The 23882-nt window shown below is 38.9% G+C and overlaps 1 protein-coding gene across 4 annotated transcripts in view; it reads right to left on the bottom strand.

Annotated features, from left to right (window-relative positions):
- Positions 1 to 2404: 2404 nt before the first annotated feature.
- The window catches only part of USP9X (ubiquitin specific peptidase 9 X-linked), a 113194-nt gene continuing 91716 nt past the window's right edge, over positions 2405 to 23882 (bottom strand). For 2 of the 4 annotated variants that reach the window (XM_048494896.1, XM_048494894.1), the window contains 11 exons: positions 21861 to 22611; positions 20057 to 20180; positions 19187 to 19412; positions 18121 to 18250; positions 15159 to 15344; positions 12497 to 12717; positions 11770 to 11873; positions 9723 to 9879; positions 9117 to 9329; positions 6465 to 6560; positions 2405 to 3992 (listed from right to left, as the gene is read on the bottom strand). In XM_048494896.1, coding sequence (XP_048350853.1) covers positions 3858 to 3992; positions 6465 to 6560; positions 9117 to 9329; positions 9723 to 9879; positions 11770 to 11873; positions 12497 to 12717; positions 15159 to 15344; positions 18121 to 18250; positions 19187 to 19412; positions 20057 to 20180; positions 21861 to 22611 — 2343 coding nt within the window. In that variant the 3' untranslated portion in view covers positions 2405 to 3857. Of the gene's footprint in view, positions 3993 to 4586; positions 4598 to 6464; positions 6561 to 9116; positions 9330 to 9722; positions 9880 to 11769; positions 11874 to 12496; positions 12718 to 15158; positions 15345 to 18120; positions 18251 to 19186; positions 19413 to 20056; positions 20181 to 21860; positions 22612 to 23882 lie in introns of all 4 variants that reach the window. The other 2 variants (XM_048494898.1, XM_048494897.1) reach the window with 2 other exon arrangements.

Below are 23882 nucleotides of genomic sequence, written 5' to 3' on the forward strand. Positions count from 1 at the left end.
AAACTTTTGCTAGTGTGTATACAAATTATTAGTGTGTATACAAATGCTACTGGGAAGCAACCATCCTTCTGGAGTAAATTCCACGAGAACTATCTCTAGGAGCATGGTAGTATTTTTACACAAACTCCATTGAAATGAAGAAAATGTATGCAAGAACTATCCTGGTGTTGGTAACATCAAGAGAACTAAGGAAATGTTCTCTAGAAAATATTGAAACCAATATAAATGAGTTGTTTCCTATAGTCCATAAAGTGAGATTCTACACTGAAAAAAAGTCACTAGTATTTATTTACGTCATCTATATTCCCCCTTTGGGGAGCTAAGGTGGCTTCCATAATTATCTTCTGCTCCATTTTATCCTCACAACAACTGAGGAAGGGTAAGACTGAGAGTGAGTAGCCCAAGGTCACCCAGGGAGCTTCTAGTCCAACATGGCAGCAACTGCTTCAGGTAGTGGTGGTACACGACCAGCCCCCCTTCTACATGATGGGAAAATACAGAAGAGCAACCTCCTCATTCTGTTCTTACCTCTCAATTTCAAACACCAATTTATTTCCCTTTTTAATTCACTGCAGGTATCAATGGTGATCCTATTTCAACTTTGATACATAACCAGTTAAAAGCACTGAAGCTAAATATAACTTTTGTTGGGGTAAAAAAACCAATAATATACTGAGACCTTTAAAGTCAGTTCTTCAAAAATTCTAGTCCATTTTAAGAGACATTCAAATAGCTTTCTTGCATTTTGTATTTTTTTTAATCTTCAGAGGATACTGTTGGTATCTTTTCCACTTTCCCCACTTCTGCAAATAAGAGAATCTAGGGTTTTGTTGTTGGGTTTTTGTTTTGAGACACAGAGATGAAAATGGAGTCTCTTGACTTTTGGCATTCAAGATTATACATTACAAAGTCCAGCAAGTTGTCAGCCATACATACTTACATCACTAGGTAGGCTTAGCTGTGCCTGTCAAAAATAACATTCCAAAATTTACTCCCTGAAGATTGGCAAAGAAATTTGCACACAGAACTGCCTCTGGTAAGGTGCATATGCTTACATACACTCATTGCAAACACAGAAACACGTTTCCCTACAGATATGTCAAAACTGTTGGGGGAAAATGCAAGATTAGTTTACTATTGGATTGCTTGAGGAAGACAGGATTGGATCCAACCAGTTTTTCTGCTGATGAAAAATGAAGAAAGTGTCTCCTTTGGCTGTGCTGGGGAATCACATGACCTTCACAGATACAACAATGTGTGCGGAAGACTAGCTTACAAGGAAAATAACTGGGTGAGATTGAACGAAAAAGCTTACTAGATTCTATTCAAGGATTTCCCATTAACTGTTACAAATGAATTAGGATTCAGTAGTTATTGGCAAAGTAAAGCAAAACCTTTAGGCACTTCATGGACTTTTAAAATATGTGCCATGAATACTGAGGTATAATATTACAGCTTTAAAATTATTACTGCCAACGCTTTGACAGAAACATGGATTATGATTAAGAATATTTTTACTTAAATGAATGAACAGAAATTCTGCCAACAATTAGGAGGTATTCTCTAAGGTTCCTGATACACATTTAATTCTCTTCCAGGGAAAAAAAGATTAACCATAATACCCGAAAACTGGTCATCTAAAGAGTAATTCTCCATGAGGAGAAAAGTTACAGCCTTGTGAAAGTAACAGCCTTGGTTTTCTTAAAATACATATTTCCACAATCACTTCACACTGAATTTACTTTCCCCACCTGGCTGAAGTAACAAGTTCCATGTTTCTATATTCAAAGATAGTCTTTGTAACATGTTTAACAATAATTACTGGTCCAAGTGAACATAGGTTCGGTTGCAGCTCTAATACAAAAGCAGGCTAATATATTGAGTTAAACTAAAAATACTCAATACTTGGGGAATGTTTCACTCAAATATTGTCAACTTATCAAAATAAATGCTATTAAAAAGTAACAATTAACATGAATGCCAGAGAAAACTTGGAAAGGTAAAATAATTGCTTCACAGAATATTTAAAACGGTTTAAGACTATCTTTTTACACTAAATGCAAAAAACCCCTGCACTTGTGATTCTCTCACTTTGTTCATTTCAACTATAAATCATCAGTTTGATAAGCAGAATTTTTATATTATCTAAATTGTAAAAAATACCACCAAGCTTGTGCTCATTAAATATATATGTATATATAAAACATACAAAAGTACAAGATCGTCACATTAAGAAACTATTACAGTTTTCCTTTTTTTATTCTTGTCAAGGATCAAATTTCTGTCCACCAAATCTCAATGCGAGTGTCGTTCCAGAATTCAGTATACTGCACAGAATTCAATTGCCTGCGCAGTCTGGTTTTTTTAAAAAAAAGCACACACACACACCACAGGACAAAAATGGTCTTCTTAAATCAAATTCTATTTGTGAATTCAGCAAAATAATTTCTATAAAATAAAACAGCAAATATTTAAATAGTATAGGGTGGGCTGTATCTGTTTTGCAGGGGTATTTGGTTTTGACAGGCTCCAAAATAATTACACACATTCAAGTTACCAATTTTTAATTTAAATACAGTATTTACTGATGCGTTCCTTGAAGTCTTTAAACAAATGTTTACTCTGGAATAGATACCTCAGATTTGTATTAGACTAACCAGTAGTTTTTTTCTTTTAATAATCAAACCCTGCGTCTAAGGTTAAGATTTTTTTAATAATGGCTAAAGAGCTAAGACAATTCTTGCTTTCAAGTAGAATTGTGAACGAGCAGAAAACCAGCAAGTTAACTTGGTGCAGTGGCACTCACAAGTATTGTGTGATTTTGTTGACTTCCGCTTCACTGCGATGCAGTAGAAAGGAAAGTGTTAGAAGTTTATCAAATAAGCTCTACCAAAGAAACAAAACAAGCACACCAAATACAGTCTATTATGCTCCAGGCATCCTGGCATAGCAAAAATTTGCATATTTGTTTTAAATCTTTTAATTTCCTATTACTGAAAACTAAGTGTTCTTTTATCCCACCCAGAGACAGAACTGTCAAAAACATTAGATGTGAGGAACATATGTGCAACTGAAAACCACCTGTTTGTCACATTGCCCAACCCTCCCCTCCCGTTAATAATCTAGATGTCAGAAGAAAAGGCTCTGAAGAAACATAGTTGTCATCTTCAGACAATGGTAATTTTTCTTCCCTTACTGGCTACACTGACCTGGTGTGAAGCCATGCTAAATGTTACAGCTTAACTATAGCTTCAAAGTGATTAACCTAATACCAGAATGAAAAAGGCAATGAAAAAAGACCTAGAAACAATGTTACATCACCAATTTTCCACATCAACCAAATAATTAAAAGGTTACCAGTCATTACGTTGCTCATAGTAAAATCGACTCCAGTGGCAAAGAATTACATGAAACTATTTTTGTGGTTGACATGGAGAGTCTTGCTTTTTTTTTCTTTTTGGAAAGGAGTTGATCCAACTGCCCTTAGGCAGGAAACACTGGTTGTAGAGCGCAGTGGATAGATCAAGAAATTAATTGTTGTAGATCTGTGAGTCTCATCAAGACAAAAAATGTTTCTTGCTTAAGAATTAACAGTCAAACATTAATATACTATATACACCTTTGCCATTTACACATTAGCATCAGGCCATTTATTACAAAACACTATACACTTTCCACTGCAGGCAGGTTATATATTGACAGCAATTTTCTGCAGATAAGACAGTGAATAGACTCTTCACTCCACGTTGATTAGGAATAGTTTTTTTTCTAAATATTAGCCAGAAACAGAGAAAAGTTGGACTGTAAGGCCTGGGTGCACAGTCTTGATGGAACAAGTTAATTTATGTGCATTTCCATTATTCTTTCGTCTGAGGTGGTGAAACCTCTTCACTGCCTTCAAAATTTTCTTGTGCTCGTTGGCCAGTTCGCTGAGGATTGTTCATATGATGTGCCGCTGGGCCTGTATATGGTTGTCCATGCACATGGTTATTCTGCAAGACAGAAAAAATAATAACTGCTTTTATTTTTCTTTAAATAGTAGCTTAGCAGGTTATCAAAAACCTTTATTTTTAAAGCAGCTTTCACTAAACACACACACTTATCTGTAACAAACTTAGAATAAATCTGAACTGAAAATGAGAGCTAAAGTTATTGTACACAAAAAACTGAATTTTAACTTCATGCAAAAGCTGAACCGAAAAGGAAAGGAAAAATGCTGCCTAACTGACATGAATACCTTGAATTGCAGTCACCTTTTGAAAAGAAGAGTGAGGAGAAAGTACTTTCAAACTGGCACAGAAAAGTAGGGAATTCCCTTTCTTCCAAGGGTACATACAGTACACTGAAGATGAACAAATGCAAAAGGCTTTAAAAGTTGTGTGCACTGAATGCAAAGTACTTTAACACACCTACTAAACTAGATCAATTACAAAACTATACCTGGAATCAAAAGATAGCCACTGTGCCTGTTAGAGGTGAAAAAACCCGTGAGAAAGTGAAGACACCACACGCTAACAGATAAGGGAGCTGGTGGACACAATGTGGTTCAACTGGGGGGAGGGGGGGGCTGTGTTTACGTCACTTACCAACTGCTCTGCTGAGAACATCAGTAAAGAAAGCAAGATGAAGGAGAGGAAATTAACAGATTCAGGATATACACAATGATTTAGGAAAGATAAGGGAATAAACAGCGCAGTTACCTATGACTCACAAATGTGAGTAATACCAGATGCCATTTTAAATGTTCAGAACTAGTATTACATTTTTCAGGGCATTTAGCTTATAACAGAAGTTTAATCTTCCATGTGTACACCTGAATTTGGTGATCAGTGGATGTTCATGGATAATGTATTTCCTAATTCAATTCTGGTTTCAGAACACTTTTCAAAACACTGCCAAGCAGCTGGTTGGTGGTTACAACTCTTGGGTTGTTCCTCTTGCTCGGCCTCATGGCCTCCACAGGCAATCGGTCACTGACCTCCCAGCCAGGCCATGTCTCCTGTGCTGGTCTGCCTGGCTAGCAGTCTGGTTATGTACAGAGCCACTGTAGAGGGGCAAGAGAGCCATTTGCAGCTCCAAAGTCACAAGTTGCTGACCCCTGCCATAGGGTTTTCAAGGCAAAAGACATTCAGAGGAGCGCTTCCTGTGATGCTTCTCGCCCTGCAGTGCCTTCACATTGGGGTCTCATTGCATTTCCTTGTTTAAATGCAAGAAGGTACCTAACTGCCTGCTGCAGGGCTTGCCACCTGCCCTGACTTCCGGGTGCCCTCCCATCACAAGATTGACCGAATTTTATGATATATTGATATTCCTTTCCAAGACAAGACGTTTTAAGCCATTGCCCGCTTCCCTCTCCTCTTCTGGCCCACCCAAGAGCTGCAGCGCTGTGATGGCAGATGCCTCCCCTCCACCAGCACCCAGCAAGCATGAAGACCAGGAAGGCGGCTACTCATAAGTTGCTTGCAGAGAGCGGCGCTCCGCTTTCTGCAAGCAACTCGCCCCCTCCCAATCTCAGTGCTGGCATGTTTTACCTTCAGATCCCTCCAGAAAGGCATTTTTGAAGCCACTGTCATAATTGCTATTGTGCTGGCTTCATGAATATCAACACGTCATTTTTATTTCTGAAAAAATGCTGGCCTGCAAGGAGTGGTGGATGAGGAGACTGGAAACAGCAAAACTCCAAAGCGAGAGGGAAACATTGGAGTTTTCCTGGTCTCGCTAACCACAGGGCATCTGGGATCAGCAGCCCCATTAAATGTACACAAGTCTGTACAGAAATATCTGATGCAAAAGAAATGTTCCCTCACTGGGCAGCATAGCAGCAGTGAATAATCAGCCATTGCCTTCCTCTGTGTGAAATGAGAGAGAATTCCATGAGAATTCTGACTGGCTCAAGGTCACCCAGTACACTTCATGTAGTGGAGCGGAGAATCAAGTCCAGTTCTCCAGATTAGAGTCCCACTGCTCTTAACCACTACATCATGCTGGCTCCCTTGGCCAAATAGAACTATAAATTAACTATACAATAGAGCAAAAATCAGACTTCCTGCTATTCCTTGCAAACATGTAAGATTCTGGGTTTTCTGTATCATGGGTTTCCTTTCTGCAGTGATTCTCATAGAAGTAAGAGACCTACACATTTTATGTAACATTTAAATTTGTTCGGGATGCATCTGTAAGCAAACTATAGTTTTCTAGCTGGCTGTTTATGTTTTAGTTGTAGAAAAACTGTGTACACTACCAGTTTCCACAAAATCTCTTTTAAAAAATGAGCTCATATGTGTTAAACACTAACTTGGAACAAGCACTCTGCAGGCATTCTGTTCAACTATGAACTTGTACAGTTTTTATACTTACCCATAAAGAAGAAACAGTATCAGCATATTTCTGATTAAGTTGAAGCAAGGGTTAAATACGACACCAAAATGATAAGTGGTATTTCTTGAAAGTAAATCACTGCTCACCTGTTGATACTGGGAGCCAGGTGAATGAGGATATAGAGGCGCATCTTCTGGTGGGGAGGACTCATGCTCATCAGGGGCATCTGGATCATCTGGTTCCTATAAATGACAACCATTCCAATTAAAATGAGAACCGTCATACCCTTTCCTAATTTTGTGACACAATTTCCTGAATCATCAAAACTTAGTTTATGGAAGAATACGACTGCCAGCTCATATCATATTAAGGATTACCAGCTAGGAAGCTGCAAATATTCACAATGGCGCTCAACCTTCTGAATTACCTCTAGTGATTGCTAGGGGAGGGGGTAAATGGTAGGGAGGATAGTGAAGACAGCTCTGAACGTGAGTAGTGCAGGGCGTGCGAATACAGAGGGAAATCAATCTACTCCCCATGATATGTCACCATCTCTGAAACCTGAGTGCTGAGGGCAGGGTGAAATGTTGGGGCTGACTGTATGTCAGGTCAAAATTTGAGCATTCTGATTTTAGGCCCAACAAAGCACTTCCATGGAGGTAAAGGAGGGGGTATCCTGATTCTTCCCTCCTTCAGAAGACCCCCACCCCCCACCCCTTCCCCATGCTGTTCCTGGGAGGTTCCCTTGCCCTTCAAGAATAGCATTTTGGGCTGTACAAAGAGGAGAGAGAGAAGAAGCCAGGTTCTGTGGATGGAAATATCGGAGGGGGGGGGGGGGCAACAGAGGCCAATCAATTTCCTGCTTTTTGCGCTGCTGGGTTTCTGAGCATGTCTAATTTCATTATCCCATGGAAGAACTTTACAGTTTTCTGGCTGTCGGTATCTCTTTTTTATGAAAGAGTATTTTCTGCATGCCTGGGGTGTCCCTGAACAATTTGCAACCTCCTGCCCAGCTCTGAACAGAAGCAGTCCAGCACTGCCTTGCAACTGCACTGATTGCAGAGGTTTCTCCCTCTCCTTCAGCATGGGGCAGTTCATGGTGAGGGAGACAGTCTCACTGGAATGCATATCCCAAACCTACTTATTTTTATAGAATTGTATAAAAAGGTATCAGAAGATGGACTAGAGCAGGGGTAGGGAACCTGCGGCTCTCCAGATGTTCAGGAACTACAATTCCCATCAGCCTCTGTCAGCATGGCCAATTGGCCATGCTGGTAGGAAATGGGGTGTAATCCCTAAATCTCTGCCAGCTATCCTGAGCACTGGATTCAAGAGGAATATATAAAAGGAATCAATACTGAGAGTTTTACATTTGAACACAGATATATATTCAATGCAGATATATTGAATCAAACCATAATGATTCAAGAGATACTGAACAAGAATAAAGCACCAGACCCAGATCGACCTATAGTAATGTATTATAACTGTCAGGAAGAAAATGTAATATTATCACTGCAGAAAGTTATGAATCAAATAAGCAGAGAAAATATTGCCCTCATCATGGCAAGACACGTATATAACATTGATACATAAAGAAAGCAATGATCCAACATTACCACAATCTTATAGACCTGTCTCATTATTGAATGTGGACTATATAGTTTTAGCTCAATAATATCAGACACACTAAGGAAGTGTATAACAAAACTAATTCATACAGATTATACTGGCTCTGTACCAAAGAGATTTAAAGCAATAGAGTTTGTGGGGGGAAAGGAAAAGAAAGCAATGTTTACGTTCCAGGACACTGAAAAACAATGTGATAATATAGCTTGGATCTTTTTATTACAGATGCTTGGGAATTTAAGCTGCATTCAAGATTTATGAATTGGATACAGAGTCTTTATACCAAACAGCATGCAAAGATTTTAATAAACAAAGTGTTAAGCAAAGGATTTCAAAAAGAAAAAGGTTTATCCATTTTAGCACTAGAAGTGTTGGCCACTAAGACCAAACAAGATCCTAGAATTAAAAGATTGAAAGTAGATGGAGAATAGTTCAAAATGAAAAACTGTGCTGATGATGTGGTGCTGCCAATCACAAATCCACATTTGTCAATGCAATACATACTAGAACTAATTGACAAAATCTGGATCGTACTTGGGTTATAAAATCAGTAAGAAAAAGTTGAAAATAATTTTAAAGTTTTTAATAAAGCAGGAAAAAGGAAGAGATTAGAAGGACCACAGGATGTGTAGTAATGTCAAACCCAGTTAAATATTTGGGAATAAACTTGAGTGGACAAAACGATAAACTATTCAAAGGTAATTACAGAGGAATGTGTATGAAAATAGAAGAGGATCTGCAGAGATGGTTAAGCAAAAAATTTCAGGGCTATGAAGGATTTTGACAATAAAAATGAATGTATTGTCAATATTAATTTGTTTTATTTCAGATATTAACAAACTATATACAGGGGGGAAAGCTTTGAAGGAATGGCAGAAACAAATAAGTTCAAATGGAACAGCAAAAAGCCAAGAATTAGATTTCAAGTCTTACAAAATGAGAAAAAGAGAACTAGCTGTACCCAGTATTAAACTATATTATCAAACAGCTGGCCTGGTTTGAACTGCAAATTGGATTAAAAACCGCAGATCAAAATTAAAAATCCTAGGTGTGGACTGACCAGTGATTTTTCTAGTTCATTTAGGATTCTCTTCCCTTCTTATAGCAAAATACAGAAATCACAGAGGCTACAAGTCAAGAAGACACATGAAATATGAATGAGCACTTACCTCTTCTGGACATAGTTCACAAGCCTTTGCAAGGGTCATTCTTGCACTGTGCGATCTTTCCAAAAAGTAACCATTTGATGTCTCATTACTCTGGACTGGAGGTGACCAGTTATTATATGTATACTGTGGGTTGCCAGTGTATGGCCTACGCTCAAGCTCATCCCCAAGCCACTCTACTGCCCAAGTCCATTTTCTCTTCAGATCTCCATTGCTCTATAAAGAGATACAGTAAATTGTTCACTATCTGACACAGTTGTCAAAAATCTTAGTTCAGCAGCTTTTTACAACGAAGTGTAGGTTATTCAATGTCAGTTAAAAAAACTCAAAAAAGATTTCTTACAATCAAAACGAATGGAGAAGGATTTGACCTTTTGTTATCTAACAGGTGGAAGAGTGAAGGATTTGATATTTTATTTGGGGTAAAAGACAGGAAACAGTGGATTTAGGTAGAAGTGATTTTTGCAGGTCTTGGTTCTGCTATAACAAAGCTTCCAATTAACCCTACCTGGTTTTCTTAACAAGATTTATTGTTTATTTAAAGAACAATTTGGTAAAATTCTCAGTTAAATCAGAGCAGGACACAAATACTGAGATGAAAGGAATTACCTGTAAAATCTGGTAGGCTACAGGGCAGTTGCTAAAAAGTGCTACCATACACTTTATACATTGGTAAGCCCTTTTTTGATAATGGTTCTTAGAGCGCTGAATGGTATCGAAAAGCCCATCACGGTCATCTGGGATTCCTTTGAGTGCATTGTGAATCCTGGGGGGAGGGTGGGATAAAAACAACAACAACAAATGCTCAGAATTTCACATACAAAGGGTAGAAACTGTACATCCAATATCATTTTTTAAATGGAGATTATTTATTTTATCCTTGTACTATTATATACTATCTGCAATGTAACCTTCATGCCAAAGATTCTTGAAGTACAGTATTTCTAAACCTATTTATATGGTTTAGATCAAAAATTACCATCCCTTTTTTATTTACCATATGTTACACAAGGAGTTAAAATTATACAAAGTCAAATAATAAAAGTCTGATTTCCTGAGAAACATTGAATTGGATTTCACAATCAATCTCCATCAATAGAATGTGTTTCCACCAAGTAAACAGGACCTCTTTGTCATTTTCCTCTACTCCAAGTCCTGCTGCAGCTCAAAATGATGTTTCTGGGTAACAGGAATGCCCCAGAACAGTATGAGGAGGGAAATGGCCAGAGTCAGCCCCCATCATTAGCTGGAGCTTATCACGGGAACCAGTCTATTGCATTCAACCTGGTTAGGCATTAACCGATATAGCTACCTATAATTACTCCCTAGCGTACACATACAAGGTTCATTCAGGCCTCTTGTGGACATCCAGAATAATGCACTTTCAATCCACTTCCACAACTGTTTGCTATTCCACACAGTAAAATCCAGTTGCAAAGCGTATTGAAAGTGGATTGAAAGTGAATTATTCTGCATGTGCAGAAGGGGCCTAAGATGTGAATCTAAAATAGACAAATGAAAGTGCCAGTGTGGTATAATTTATGGGTTAGAGTGTGAGATTAAGATCCAGAAACCCACATTTAAATTTTCACTCTGCCATGCAATCTTGCCTAGTGACCTGAGGGCCAGTCACTTTCCCTCAGCCTAACCTACCCCACAGAGTTTTTGTGAAGATAAAAATTAAGAGAACCCACTTTGGGTTCCCATTAGGGGAACAATGGTGTATAAATGAAACAAGACTGAAACATGTCCAAGCACTAAATGTTCAACAACGGAGACAGAATATGCATTTTATTACAGGTACAGAACATGCAAGATAATTAGACTTTAGGGCAAAGGTGCCCAATTTTCAGCAGCATTTTTATTTGATCAAAAAGACTCAACTTTAATAGTCAAAATATGCCTACAGCTGACAATTTCCACTTGCAATTAATGAACTGCAAAAAAGTGAAAGTAACTCGCATAAATAAAACAATCTACATTCCACATAACCAAACTTTTCAATACTTTTTTTCTGAGAAACATTTCTATATCTACTTCATCCAGTGTCTTTAACCTCAGGAAATTCTTACTAAGAATGTTCAGCTTTCCCACAAACTGCTGCTGCTGAGGGCTGAAGGACTCCTCAGAGCAATATATCATGCGGTACAAGGGGCTGCAGCAAGGAACCCTGGGTCAAAATTGCTCTTGCACAAGTCAAAGTTCATGAATGGTCAAAAGTTCACACCAGGTGTGTAAGTGTGTGTGTGCATGCGCTAAGCACAATTCTTTTTGATGTATTGTAGAAGATTTTCACACAACATCCCAACAATTCCTTTTGTTTATAACTTCATGTTCTTTCTGAATTTCTTACATATTGTCATTACAACGAGAAGAAAAGTAGCTTTTTACACCTGAGAGAACTGTGACTACCCTAAGGTCACCCAGCAGACTTCATGTGGAGGAATGGGGAAACAAACCTGGATCTCCAGATTAGAGTCCGTTGCTCTTAAGCACTACAAAACGCTGGCTCTCTATTTTGATCATTGTTTAAGATTTCGTTGGCCAATTCTAGAAAACTAATAAAATCTGCTGTTCGCTCTCAAAGTCAAACACATACAACCTACATTCCAAAAGGGGAAAAAATGTGTTGAACACAAAAATTACAAGTGCTAACCTGTGTGTTTGCCAAGAGTCCTCAATTAGCAAGATCTGCAGAAGCAGATCTAAATAAGGCCGAAGTTCATACGTATAAGAATATGCAACCTGAAAAAAAGAATGCTGTGAGGAAGACATAAAAGCTGTGATGGCCCGAAGAGTGGTTAAAACTAACACTAATTGCAAATAGCAAAATATCATAAAAAGGACATCCCATGCTATAAACGTTTCTCTGGGTTTAAGTAATGCTTTATAACTGCATGAGAACATACTTGTATTTACACTACTGAACAACTTCAAGGTATTTTGCATCAACAACTAAAGACTACAGCCAACTGTGTGAAACAGTCATCATTAATCATTAACTGGAAATCATATTTTAAAAATAATCTTTATGCTAGTTGTAATATTGCTTATTCGGTCATTTTATTTACTTTTTGACAATCTGGTATGAAGTCTGCCAATCTTCACTTATACCTGACGCTGCTTCTCATTGATACAGTCAAGTACTAACTTCAAAACTGAATCTATGCAGCTATGTGAGAACAGACTGTGCAGCTGCCACCCTCTTCTCAGGGAAGAGGAACATAAAACCAGCTGCATGAGCTTCTCCAGCCACTGTTAATTCTACCAGAAATTGTCAGGATTAATCCGTTTTCACAGGATTCTACACCGAATGTGAATAACATCTCTGTATACAAACCACTTTAACGAATGCACCCTTCCTTTCATGTTTTTTGTTTTACCTGCCAAAGTAATTCGCTGAGGACTGTAGATGAAAACTGAGGATTCTCCCAACAGCAGAAGCGAAGTAGTTTGATGGTCTCTTCTGAGTTACTGCAGTCTTCAATTATTTTTTTCACATAACTAGTTCGCACAAACAAAATGTCTGCCACATTCTGCTGCAATGCCATTATTGGTTGTGATAAATTAGGATCACCATAAGGGTTGCTAAGTGGAGGATTACCTAAGAAGAATTTATTTTTTGTTAGCTTTGGATTGGAAAAAAATTATAGAGCAACATAAAATCTATCAGTAATATTTTCTAGAATTGCTTCATGGAACATTCTTATGGTACATTAAATATATTTCATAAGGAAACTTGAAAGCATGAAAGCCAGTCCTTTCTGCTTGTTTGCTACTAGAATTGCCAAAATGAAGATTCACTGATTATTGTACAGCATTTAATAGAATGATGTTTTAAAGTAAACGACAAATTGTAAACTACTGAACTCCAATAACTCACATATATTTGCTCCAAACTTTAGACGAGGTTAAGTATTTCTAAAATAAAAAACTGTTTACATGGAGCAAGTTCGTGCTCCTTCACCCTTCCAAAATCTTCTTGAGAAGATCAAGGGGCATTTTACAACAGCCTCTGGTAACTACAAGCTGGGGAACTATCAATCTACACATAAACATCTGTGTGTTTTCATAAATATACAAATGTGTCAAAAGAGGCAACAGCATCCTTACATATTTTAGAGCCCATTTTATCAGGTCACAGACATGCTTCCTCCTTTAATTCTAAAAACTGAGTGGCTAAATACTCCCTTTTCCCAACAGGATGATGAGCACAATTATAGCCAGAGATAGTGATTTATGGGGTCTCAGTTTGAGCCCAAAAATGGAGTTTGCAATCTGGATCCAGCAACTGGCAAGAGAAAGTTTAAGTAGACTTCTGTCAGTTCTGCTAATGCCAGACCATGGTTTGGTGATCCAAAGGGAAACTTAAGATCCTGCCTAAATCCTGCCACCACAGAAAAGATAGCTTCAAAGCTGATGGAACTTTTAAGACTACAGGGAGATGTAACTATGTATCCTGGATATAGGAGCAGTCTCAGACATGAAATATGTTCTGATTTAATACTGCCCGGAAACAGGGCCATCGTCATCAGCATCTACTAGGGTGACAGCTTTTGAATGACAAACCCTCAAAATGTTTACAATCAGGGTCCCAGACTTGAGGGTCCTTTATTGGTGTGAGTGAACATTTTTCAATACAGTACTGTCATGAACTATGCGATGTTCCCTATATTTCTCTTCTGAATACATTGTTCTTCATATGTTTGGACAAGATATCCCTAAGGCCAGAGGTGCACATTTGCCAAGATGTGTTTAAATCCCAATATGATGAAAATAGGCCATAGGAAAGAACCCTATGCTGAAACTGAGCATCATCACGGGTGTGTATGTGTGTGTGTGTGTGTGTGTGTCAGGAATCACCAATGAAGTGGGCCAGTTATGAATATATAATTGTGCTTCTCTGAAACTGATGGAAACTAAGTCTTGCAAATCAATCTTAGCTACAGTTGAACACAGCATTTCCTTACAGAAATTCTACTTCTGACAGCATTCTTCAGAGGTTCAAAACAGCAGCACTGTCTCTGACTCACAAAATATGGAAAATATGCATGACCACCTCTAGTAAAGTGAGGTGCTCCATCTCACAGCCCTAACGGTTATCTCAGGAACTTCAGGCCCAATTTCAGAAGGAGACTCCTTTGAATTGGATCTAGACAACAAATTGAACCCAAGAGAAGTTGGATCTACTCCATCCCACCTTTTTAACTACCTTACCTAAAATAAGTCAGAAACTAGCTTATGATTGCTTTGGTCAGTAGGGTCTAATTTTGTTTTTTAACTCCAAGGCAGGTGACACATTCTTCTGTCAGATACATATTCCACCAGGGAGGAGAATCATCAAGAAGAGATGATTTGGTTGGACTATCTCTGACTCATTTGGGAGAAGGAACTGGGCTTCTTCTGATACAGAACCACTGCTAATAAAATCTCCTACCTAACTGGATGGCAAATACTCTTCTAGGATACCATATTTTCATGACCTTTCCTGGAGCCTTGGTAACCAGCAATAGCTTGGTGAGACTGAAAGGAGGGAGTTACTTGTATCAAGTACTTAGTTTAAGTACCAAAGAAAAGGATTCATTCTGTCTTACGCAGGGGGTGATGAGCTGTCCTGCTTCAAAGGGGATCTCCTTTGAAGGCAGAAATGGAAGAAGTATGGTGCACAGCTACTCCCAACCAAGCGTGTGTTAATGGCAGTTGCTTCTGCTTAGGAAAGGTCAGGTCAAAATAACTCAGTTTATCACTGCATCAGACAGGAATCCATTTGGGAGCCCTTTATCCCATGCATTCTGTCTTGGGACTCTCCAAGGAAGAGGAACTTCACTGGCCTGATCTGGCGGTTCCTATGAGTTTTAACTTATAACTAACAGAACAAAGAGCACAGTTTGTATTTAAAAATGTTCCTTATCATTACTACGTGACACTTAATCCTTTGGAATAAAAGAAGTAGTGTAAGAAACAAACCCATGTACACAGTAAGAAATCACAGCATACATTTCATCACTAGTATTGTCTATTGATAAACTTCAAAATCAAGTGCACCATTTATAGAAGACTGCATCCGTGATGACACATTGCAACAACGGATCAGCTGGGACACCACAGTGTACAATTTGCCCAGTTCAGCATACTGGTATTTGATTGGAGGACCAGGACCTTCATCCAGAGCTACAAGCATAAATGTTGCAGGTACATTTAGTTTTAACAGCTGTGTTTTTTCTGCTACACCTACAAAGAAATATGGAAAGAGGAGAAAAGCAATTAAAAGGAAATGGTTAGATATGTTAATTTGTTAGAGTCACGTTTTAAAATTTTTCACTTAATACATGATTACTGAATAGACAAAGTAACAAAGTACATTTTATGAAGTATGTCAACAATATAAAATATTTAAAGATGTGTTTATGGAGGGGATATTAAGCCACAATAAGTTTAATAACCAATATCTAGGGACTTCATTTTTTACTTCTCTGAACAAATTTCAGACATTTATTTTCATTTGGGAAATTCACCAATGAACATAGAGTACCAAGTATATTTCATACAGCTCTCAATAATCCAGCCAGACTCAGCAAAAACTATTTAAGAACATAAGAAAGAGCCTGCTGGATCAGACCAGAGTCCATCTAGTCCAGCACTCTGCTACCCACAGTGGCCCACCAGAGGCCTTTGGGAGCTCACATGCAGGATGTGAAAACAATGGCCTGTTGCTGCTGCTGCTCCTGAGCACCTGGTCTGCTAAGGCATTTGAAATCTCAAATCAAGGAGGATCAAGATTGGTAGCCATAGATTGACTTATCCTCTATAAATCTGTCCAAGCCCCTTTTAAAGCTATCAGGTTAGTGGCCATCACCACCTCCTGTGGCAGCATATTCCAAACACCAATCACACGTTGCGTGAAGAAGTGTTTCCTTTTATTAGTCCTAATTCTTCCCCCCAGCATTTTCAATGGATGCCCCCTGGTTCTAGTATTGTGAGAAAGAGAGAAAAATTTCTCTCTGTCAACATTTTCTACCCCATGCATAATTTTATAGACTTCAATCCCATATCCCTCCTCCAGACCTCTCCAAACTAAAAGGAAGTCCCAAGCAGCATGCAGCCTCTCCTCCATAGGGGAAGGTGCTCCAGTCCCTCAATCATCCTTGTTGCCCTTCTCTGCACTTTTTTCTATCTCCTGTGATATCCTTTTTGGAGATGTGGTGACCAAGGAGACTGAACACAGTACTCCAAGTGCTTGGTCAGCACCACTGCTTTATATAAGGGGGCATGACAATCTTTGCAGTTTTATTCTCCAATTCCTTTCCTAATGATCCCCAGCATAGAGTTTGCCTTTTCACAGCTGCCATGTGCATTGAGTTGACATTCCATGGAACTATCAACTAAGGCATGAAATCCCTTTCCCTGATGTCTGTGACTGATAGCACTGACCCCTGTAGCGTGTATGTGAAGTTTGGATTTTTTGCCCCTATGTGCATCACTTTACATTTTGCTACATTGAACTGCATTTGCCATTTCTTAGCCCACTCACCTAATTTATCAAGGTCCGCTTGGAGCTCTTCGCACCCTACATAATTTGGTATCATCTGCAAACTTGGCCACCCACTCCTACATCCAGGTCATTTATGAATAGGTTAAAGAGCACTGGTCCCAAAACGGATCCTTGGGGGACACCACTTCCTACATCTCTCCATTGTGAGAATTTCCCATTTACATCCACTCTTTGCTTCCTGTTTCTCAACCAGTTTTTAATCCATAGGAGAACTTCCCTTCTTATTCCTTGATTGCTGAGTTTTCTCAATAGTTTCTGGTGAGGAACTTTGTCAAAAGCCTTTTGGAAATCCAAGTAGACAGTGTCCACTGGTTCCCCCTTATCCACATGCCTGTTTACACCCTCAAAGAACTCTAGTAAGTTTGTAAGGCAGGACTTGCCTCTGCAGAAGCCATGCTTTTTAAATACATTTAATACATTTTTGATCTGATAAGCTTTAAATATGTTTGCACAGACAACTTTAACTCTTCCCAAGTCAACTCTTCTATATCCAAGTCATATTTTAATTAGTTTATTTTTTTGAGTTAAAACCTGCATGGCTGGTGGGAAAATATTATTGAACTGTTAAGCCAATCCAATAAAAATCAATTGCGGTTCTCTACTTTCGGAGTCCTAATTGTAACTCATCCAGAGTTGTACAAAAGACCCAGATTCCTAAGGTTCCAGGGGACGGCAGTACATGAGCCCAACAAAGATAACTTAAATATGCTCTTGAGCCTGACCCAGCAGGAAAGACAGCCAACCTGCAGAGTTCACAAGGATGGGGGAAAGCTTACAGGGTAATGGGGGCTGAAGTGGGTGGGTTGAAGAGCTTCCTCACGCAAGCAGCGTTATTGCCGTTCAGCTCCTTGGACCCAGGGCTTAAGCACTTCTTTCCGCAGCATCCCCTAGGCTTGAACATTTAAAAACAGCCTTTGGGAACTTTGCATGATTCCTTCTTGTGCTTCATATCACTATCTTACATACCTGATTCCTACCAACAGGTAAACAACTGGTCTGAAACTATTTCACACATAGAGGGAATCCTTTCCAATCAACCTGCCTTACGTGGTAACTCTGAGTATTGTTTCTACCTCAAAGGACAGACTTCCAGAGTTATTCGTTGCCTTCTTTACATTGAACATGCACCCTAAGACATCTTACACTTCCTAGTATATATGTATTTGGCAAAGGCAAGCAAACTATCTTTCAAGGAAGCTTACCCACCATTACAACTCTTCTCACTATTCCAACACACTCTGGGGCTCCTCAGAATTTGAAACCAGGGCTTTAAGTAGTGATTTGTACATCACCATTAAATTTTAGGTATTATATAGAAGATGACACTTAAGACTGTATGTATTTAGACAATATGCACAAAGGCCAAAGGTAAGGCTTAAATGGAAAAATGCAAGTAAACGCAGTTATATGAACATTTAATGTGTGAAGACTTCAGGATGTAAGACAGCACATTACCTAAATTGGCATACATCACAAATAGATTGAAATATTGTTGCAAATGGCGCCCGTGCTCAGACACTTCCCTTCGAAGGAGATTCAGTACTGCTCTCAGCAAGTGATCACTCAAACTTAAGTTGTCGTAGGCCTACAGATCAAAAAAGGCATGATAATTTAAAGTGGTTTCAGTGACTGAATATTTCCAATCCAATCCAATCCCCTTTACTAGGCATAAACCAGAAGTACCATACATTCCAAGTAAAAAAAACAGGATTATTGTTATATATCATGTAGAACATGGATTAAAAATGTAGCAACTGCTTCAGAAATTTCTACATTAGGGCTGTTCAATAGCTTAGACATTTTTAGTTTGTCTGAGAGAAACATAAATTCTAGAGGTAGTAAAGCTCCCAGATCGGTTCTAATATCATTATACCTCAAACAGTAAAGCAGGATATGAGGGACTGAGTCCATAGCATTGGGACAGTACTGACAAAAACGCTCACTTTGTGGGATGTTAAGGAAACGACCTTGAAGATAGACAGAGGGGAATGAGTTGCACCTTGCTCTTGTCATGACCCATCTGCACTTATAATTAACAAGCTGTTCTAAATATACAGCAGGGCTAGATTTCGGGGGTGTGATTAGTGACTGAATATATATGAACATATATACTGGAAGGCAAGAACTACGCTTGAGACACACCTGCTTGAAAATGGGATGAAATGAAACCTGCTTAATGGTTAATTATGTCCAAGTGAAGACATCAAGTCCCTCTTCTTCTGTGGCTGAACTATTCAATGTTTACAGTATGTTGTGTAATGAAGCGATGTGTTATTCTTTATTTGTTGCCTCTGACTTCCCCACTCTAATTATTTGATATGAGACTTACAAAAGTCAAACAATCACCTCCAAGAATGTAACGATGACAACACCATATAAAATCACTAAGTTCCTCCAAGTGATATTTTGTTTACGATTAAGGTATTTTTCTAACAAAATGGGATTACTGGTGATTCTAATATATTCTGACAATTTCCAATATAACTTTCATGTTATATTCTGGTTGCAGAGCTAAGCATACCTGACTAGAAGGTCCAGGTGAAGCAAAAGGTGAAGGACATGGCCCATCTTGTAATGAAAAATGTGCAATAAATACTATAAGCTTTGCAAAAGCTCCTCTCACTTCCGCACTGGGGCATTCCAAAAGGTATTCAGAAAAGCGATTTGAAACATTGAAAAGGACATTGTGTGCAAACCAGAAACGTACATTCTTGCTGTGACGAAGGAGTACACACAAAGCATCATACCTGAAGAATTATTAAATGAACATTATCACTACATTTTCAAGAAGACAGACACTTTAATATCAAGGATGATAAACAAAATCTTCATGCATACAAGAAACCTCTTCTAGAACTATTCATAGTGAAATTATTTACTTGCAAGTCAAAGCCAATGAAAATTACTCCAATGTATGCATATATATAACTGCAGCCTTACAGGGTGGTATCATGTGCTGCATATACACACACTATTAATTTAAAACATTTATACCCTTGTCCTCTTCCAAATGGCCCTGGGGAAAAAACCCTGAGATAATAAAGATGACATAACTATTTAATCTTGGTTAGGTGAGCAGAAGCAGTAAGTGGAGTCATGTTTTCTCCCCCAAACTTCCCACAATAGGTTTTAAGTCTTGACCACAGGATTACACCAGTGCTGTATCACATTGCCACTGCACATTATCACATCAGCACCAGTGTTAATCAGAGCTGTTAATCAGCATCAAACCCTAATCAAGAGGAAACCCTTATTAACATCAACTATGTCAACATCCAAAGCATTCATCTTCCGCATTTCCTGTTTTTAGATTATATTCTACAACATATATGAATGCTACACTAGAAACTTTTTAACACTACTGTGGAATTATTCTTAAAGGCAAATATACCAGTCACTGGCAGGACCACGAACTATTTTCTTTGTGTGAAATCCTGTGGTGAAGAGAAATCTAGCTGCAAGCTGAACACTAATCATGGTGATTTCCTCTGCTTCAGGCAGTAGATGATCTTGCCCTAAAGAAAAATTGAACATATATCAAACCATTACACCAAATTCTTCTTTCTTGCCAAAGCCTGATAAGACTGATTCCTGTTATTCCAACATATTAAAATTTAATTTAAATTAAGACTGCCCAATCCTTTCAGGTTCAAACTTAGATGTATGCATGAAGACTTGTGGGGGGAGAAACATTCCATTTCTTCCTCTATTTCCTCTTCTCCTTCCCTGAGCAACCAGAGTCTCTCCTGTTTTCCTGCCTCCTCTTCTCCTTCCTTCCTGCTTACAGTCAGGTAACTTAATCTACCCCTGTCGTCAGTTTTCCCTCCTTCATTACTCCTGGCAGCCTCACCCCTGAAAAACTATGGCCCAGAGGAATGGTGCCACTTGCTAGTCCAATTGCAAAATGGGAAAACTGCAGGACATACAATGGGTACCTCAATTTCCACTGTATCGTCTTTCCTATGCTATTTCCTCTTTCCTCCTGGCAGCCCCATATCCTGTCCATTCCTTGCTTCCTATACTACTCCTCACTCATCAAATCATTCACTTCTATCTGCCCCACTCTCATCTTCAGATATATTTATTTAAAGATATATATATCTACTGTTTTCAGTAGATAGTCCGCAAAGGGTTTCCAGTCCTTGAGGAAATCGTCCATGTTTTTGTCTCTTATAAACGTCATCAGCCTTGCCATCTCTGCATGTTCTGTGACTTTTAAAAGCCAGTCTTGTTTTGTGGGCTTATACCACAACTTATGCCATAAAGTTTATACCACAACTTATGCCATAATGGGAATTCAAAGCAGCTTACAGCATTCTCCACTCCTCCATTTTATCCTCACAACAGCCCTGTTAAGTAGGTTAGGCTGAGAATGGTTCAAGGTCAAGTAGTGACCTTCCAAGACACAACGGGGATTCAAATCTGGGTCTCCCAGATCTTAGTCTGAAACTCTAACTGCTTCATCACACTAGTTTTCATGGGGGGATTGCTGTTCAACAGTAACAAGCAACCAGGTCTGGGTGAGTCATACAAATCAGGTGGTAGGGAGTTAAGTGGTTGCTGCCAGGCTTCCCAAGTCCTCCCTCAAACAGTCCTGGAAAGGACTCTACCACCATCCCGGCTTTTTAGTGACGGAAACCAAGTGGATGGAACGTGGGGAAAAACTGTTGCAGTTGTCTAGCAACAGCCACTGGGACCATCCATTTCTTATCATTTTGCAGGTTTTTAAACCCCTAATGAATGCATGCTTTAAGACTTCACGTTTTCTGAAAACCTGGGATATTTTTCAGGTTTGTAGAAAGATCTGTCTTGTCTATTCACGGCTCCAATCGCCAGATTTAAGAAATCTCAGATTTGACCAAGCTGACTATTTTAAAGTATGATTTGCAACAATTGCACTAATCTTTTCATATTGTTTGGACAATGGCATATTGTGTTTACTAGCAAAAGGCAAAAAATCTGACAGTATACAATTGTAAAGCACATTTATAAATTCTTATTACCAGGGAAACAATCATCTGATCTTTTCCAAACATTTACATGATAGAAAATACTTTCACGCTTTAAAACTAAACAGAGGAAAAACTAGTATTGCCAAGGTAATTGAATGTAAAAATAAACCAATCACAAAATATGTGAAAGTTAATGGACTTCGATTAACTCTCGAATTTTTAAAATAGTATCTGAATACTGACCTGGAGGAGGATTTAGGTAGACACTGTTACATGTCAGTAATTTCTTTATGAACTGGAAATATTCTAAACTGTACTGCATACGGTTGTGCATGAACTGTACATTTTGTTTCCGTACACTTCGTTCAATGGCAGATGGCATTTTAATCTGGTGGGGTTTAGTGGTCATAGTAAGTTCTGAAATATATTTTATTAGTTCATTGTCTTTGTCTACTGTGTCCATACGTTCATAAAAAAGAATGTAAGCATTCCACCATCTCTTCTGACGTCTGTAGGACATGCGCTTCATCATGTGATCAAATACTTCCCCCATGTACTCTCCGCCAAAACACTGATTTTTCATTTCTTCATCATCATCCATCTTGCATTCTGTTACATCACCATCATCAAATTTATACCACCGGTTTTTTTCACCATCTCCACCATTCCTCTGAATAATGTAAGAATAATAATGTCCACCACTGGCTTGACCACTGTGCACCAAAACGCCCACTAATCGGTATTTAGTGCTTCCAGAATGCTCGTTTTCAGATTGTTCATTCTGTATCAGCTGATTTTCAGGATTTACATCATCCCCTTCTAGTTTTGCTACTCCTGCTACAGTGTAAGGTTCCATGTCCAACTCACGAGGAAATTCAAAGTAATCATTGAACTTGATTGCACATTCCCTTTCCCAGTCATAGTCAAATCTTTTTAACTGGATAGCAAGAACTGGAGGAAGCTTTTTGATCAACAAGCGTTTCACTGTATCTACCTGAAAATAAATATTTGTATGTTAATTTACACAGACTGCAGTATTATGTATTTAGCTATAAATATGACATGAAAAAGTAGTATGGCCACACTTTTTAAAAAGAAATGCTACAACATTCCAAGTAAGGACACCCCACCCCCCCGACTATGGCAGGGGTAGGGAACCTGCGGCTCTCCAGATGTTCAGGAACTACAATTCCCATCAGCCTCTGTCAGCATGGCCAATTGGCCATGCTGGTAGGGGCTGATGGGAATTGTAGTTCCTGAACATCTGGAGAGCCGCAGGTTCCCGACCCCTGGACTATGGGGTTCAATTTAAAGGTTCAGCTCTGCCACTGGAATGGCACCTCCATTAGTTGAGGAATTGGAGAATTTTCACCAATCTCTCCCCACTGCACTCCTTCCACTTTTTTGGGGGCGGGGGTGGTTCAGTAAGAGTGCAGGAGGGAGATGCACCACCATTTGCACTTCTCTGTGCTTGAGTGACTTTGGATCCAATCCATAGACTAAAAACATAGACTTACCTTGAGGTTCTCTTGTGTTTAGGATTGGGATAGCAGTCAGGAAAGAATTAACTCTTCTGATACAGGATCTAGAGCCAAATGAACTCACTCCCTTGTTGACAAGGATACCCTCCCAGATATTGAAGCTAGCTAGATGAACTTGTCCTCTGAAAGCTAAACCAACTTCTAAGCATTGAGAAACCATTGAATCAGGGACAGGAAAGATATATTGCCAAAAACTATATAATACACTGCTTGATTCATAAAAAAACACCCCTACATTAGACTGGTAAGAGCTATAAGCATGAGCCTTGCCACCAACAAAGGAAGGCTATCTCTCTTTGGGACTGATCTGCTGACTGTTCAGTGTTAAACAGAACTGTTAAACTGCACTGTAAGTCCAACCTCCCTTTCGTGTTTACTGCCACAACCAGACGAAGGGATGCTTCATAATTGTCTCACATCCTGGGTGGACATAACAGGATTCTCTAAATAGATTGCAGGATCTGAAGACAAGAGTGTCAATTTTATCATTTCTGCTAAAGATAGAGGGGAAACAACCAAATTGCCACCCTATAAAAGTCTTAAGTGGTCACACAAGTGTGCAAGTGGCTCAGGTAGCTACTCCCCAAGGGAAGAGGCTGTAAACCCACTTCCTACCCCAACCAGAAAAATAGACTCTGTCATATGCTGATTGTGGGTCTGCAAATCTTAAGGTCTTGGGGCCCACTGCTTTTAGAAGACAAAGAGAAATTGACTTCCATGCAGC

The sequence above is a fragment of the Sphaerodactylus townsendi genome, linkage group LG04, assembly GCF_021028975.2.
Source record: "Sphaerodactylus townsendi isolate TG3544 linkage group LG04, MPM_Stown_v2.3, whole genome shotgun sequence".
NCBI classification, from domain to species: Eukaryota; Metazoa; Chordata; class Lepidosauria; order Squamata; family Sphaerodactylidae; genus Sphaerodactylus; species Sphaerodactylus townsendi.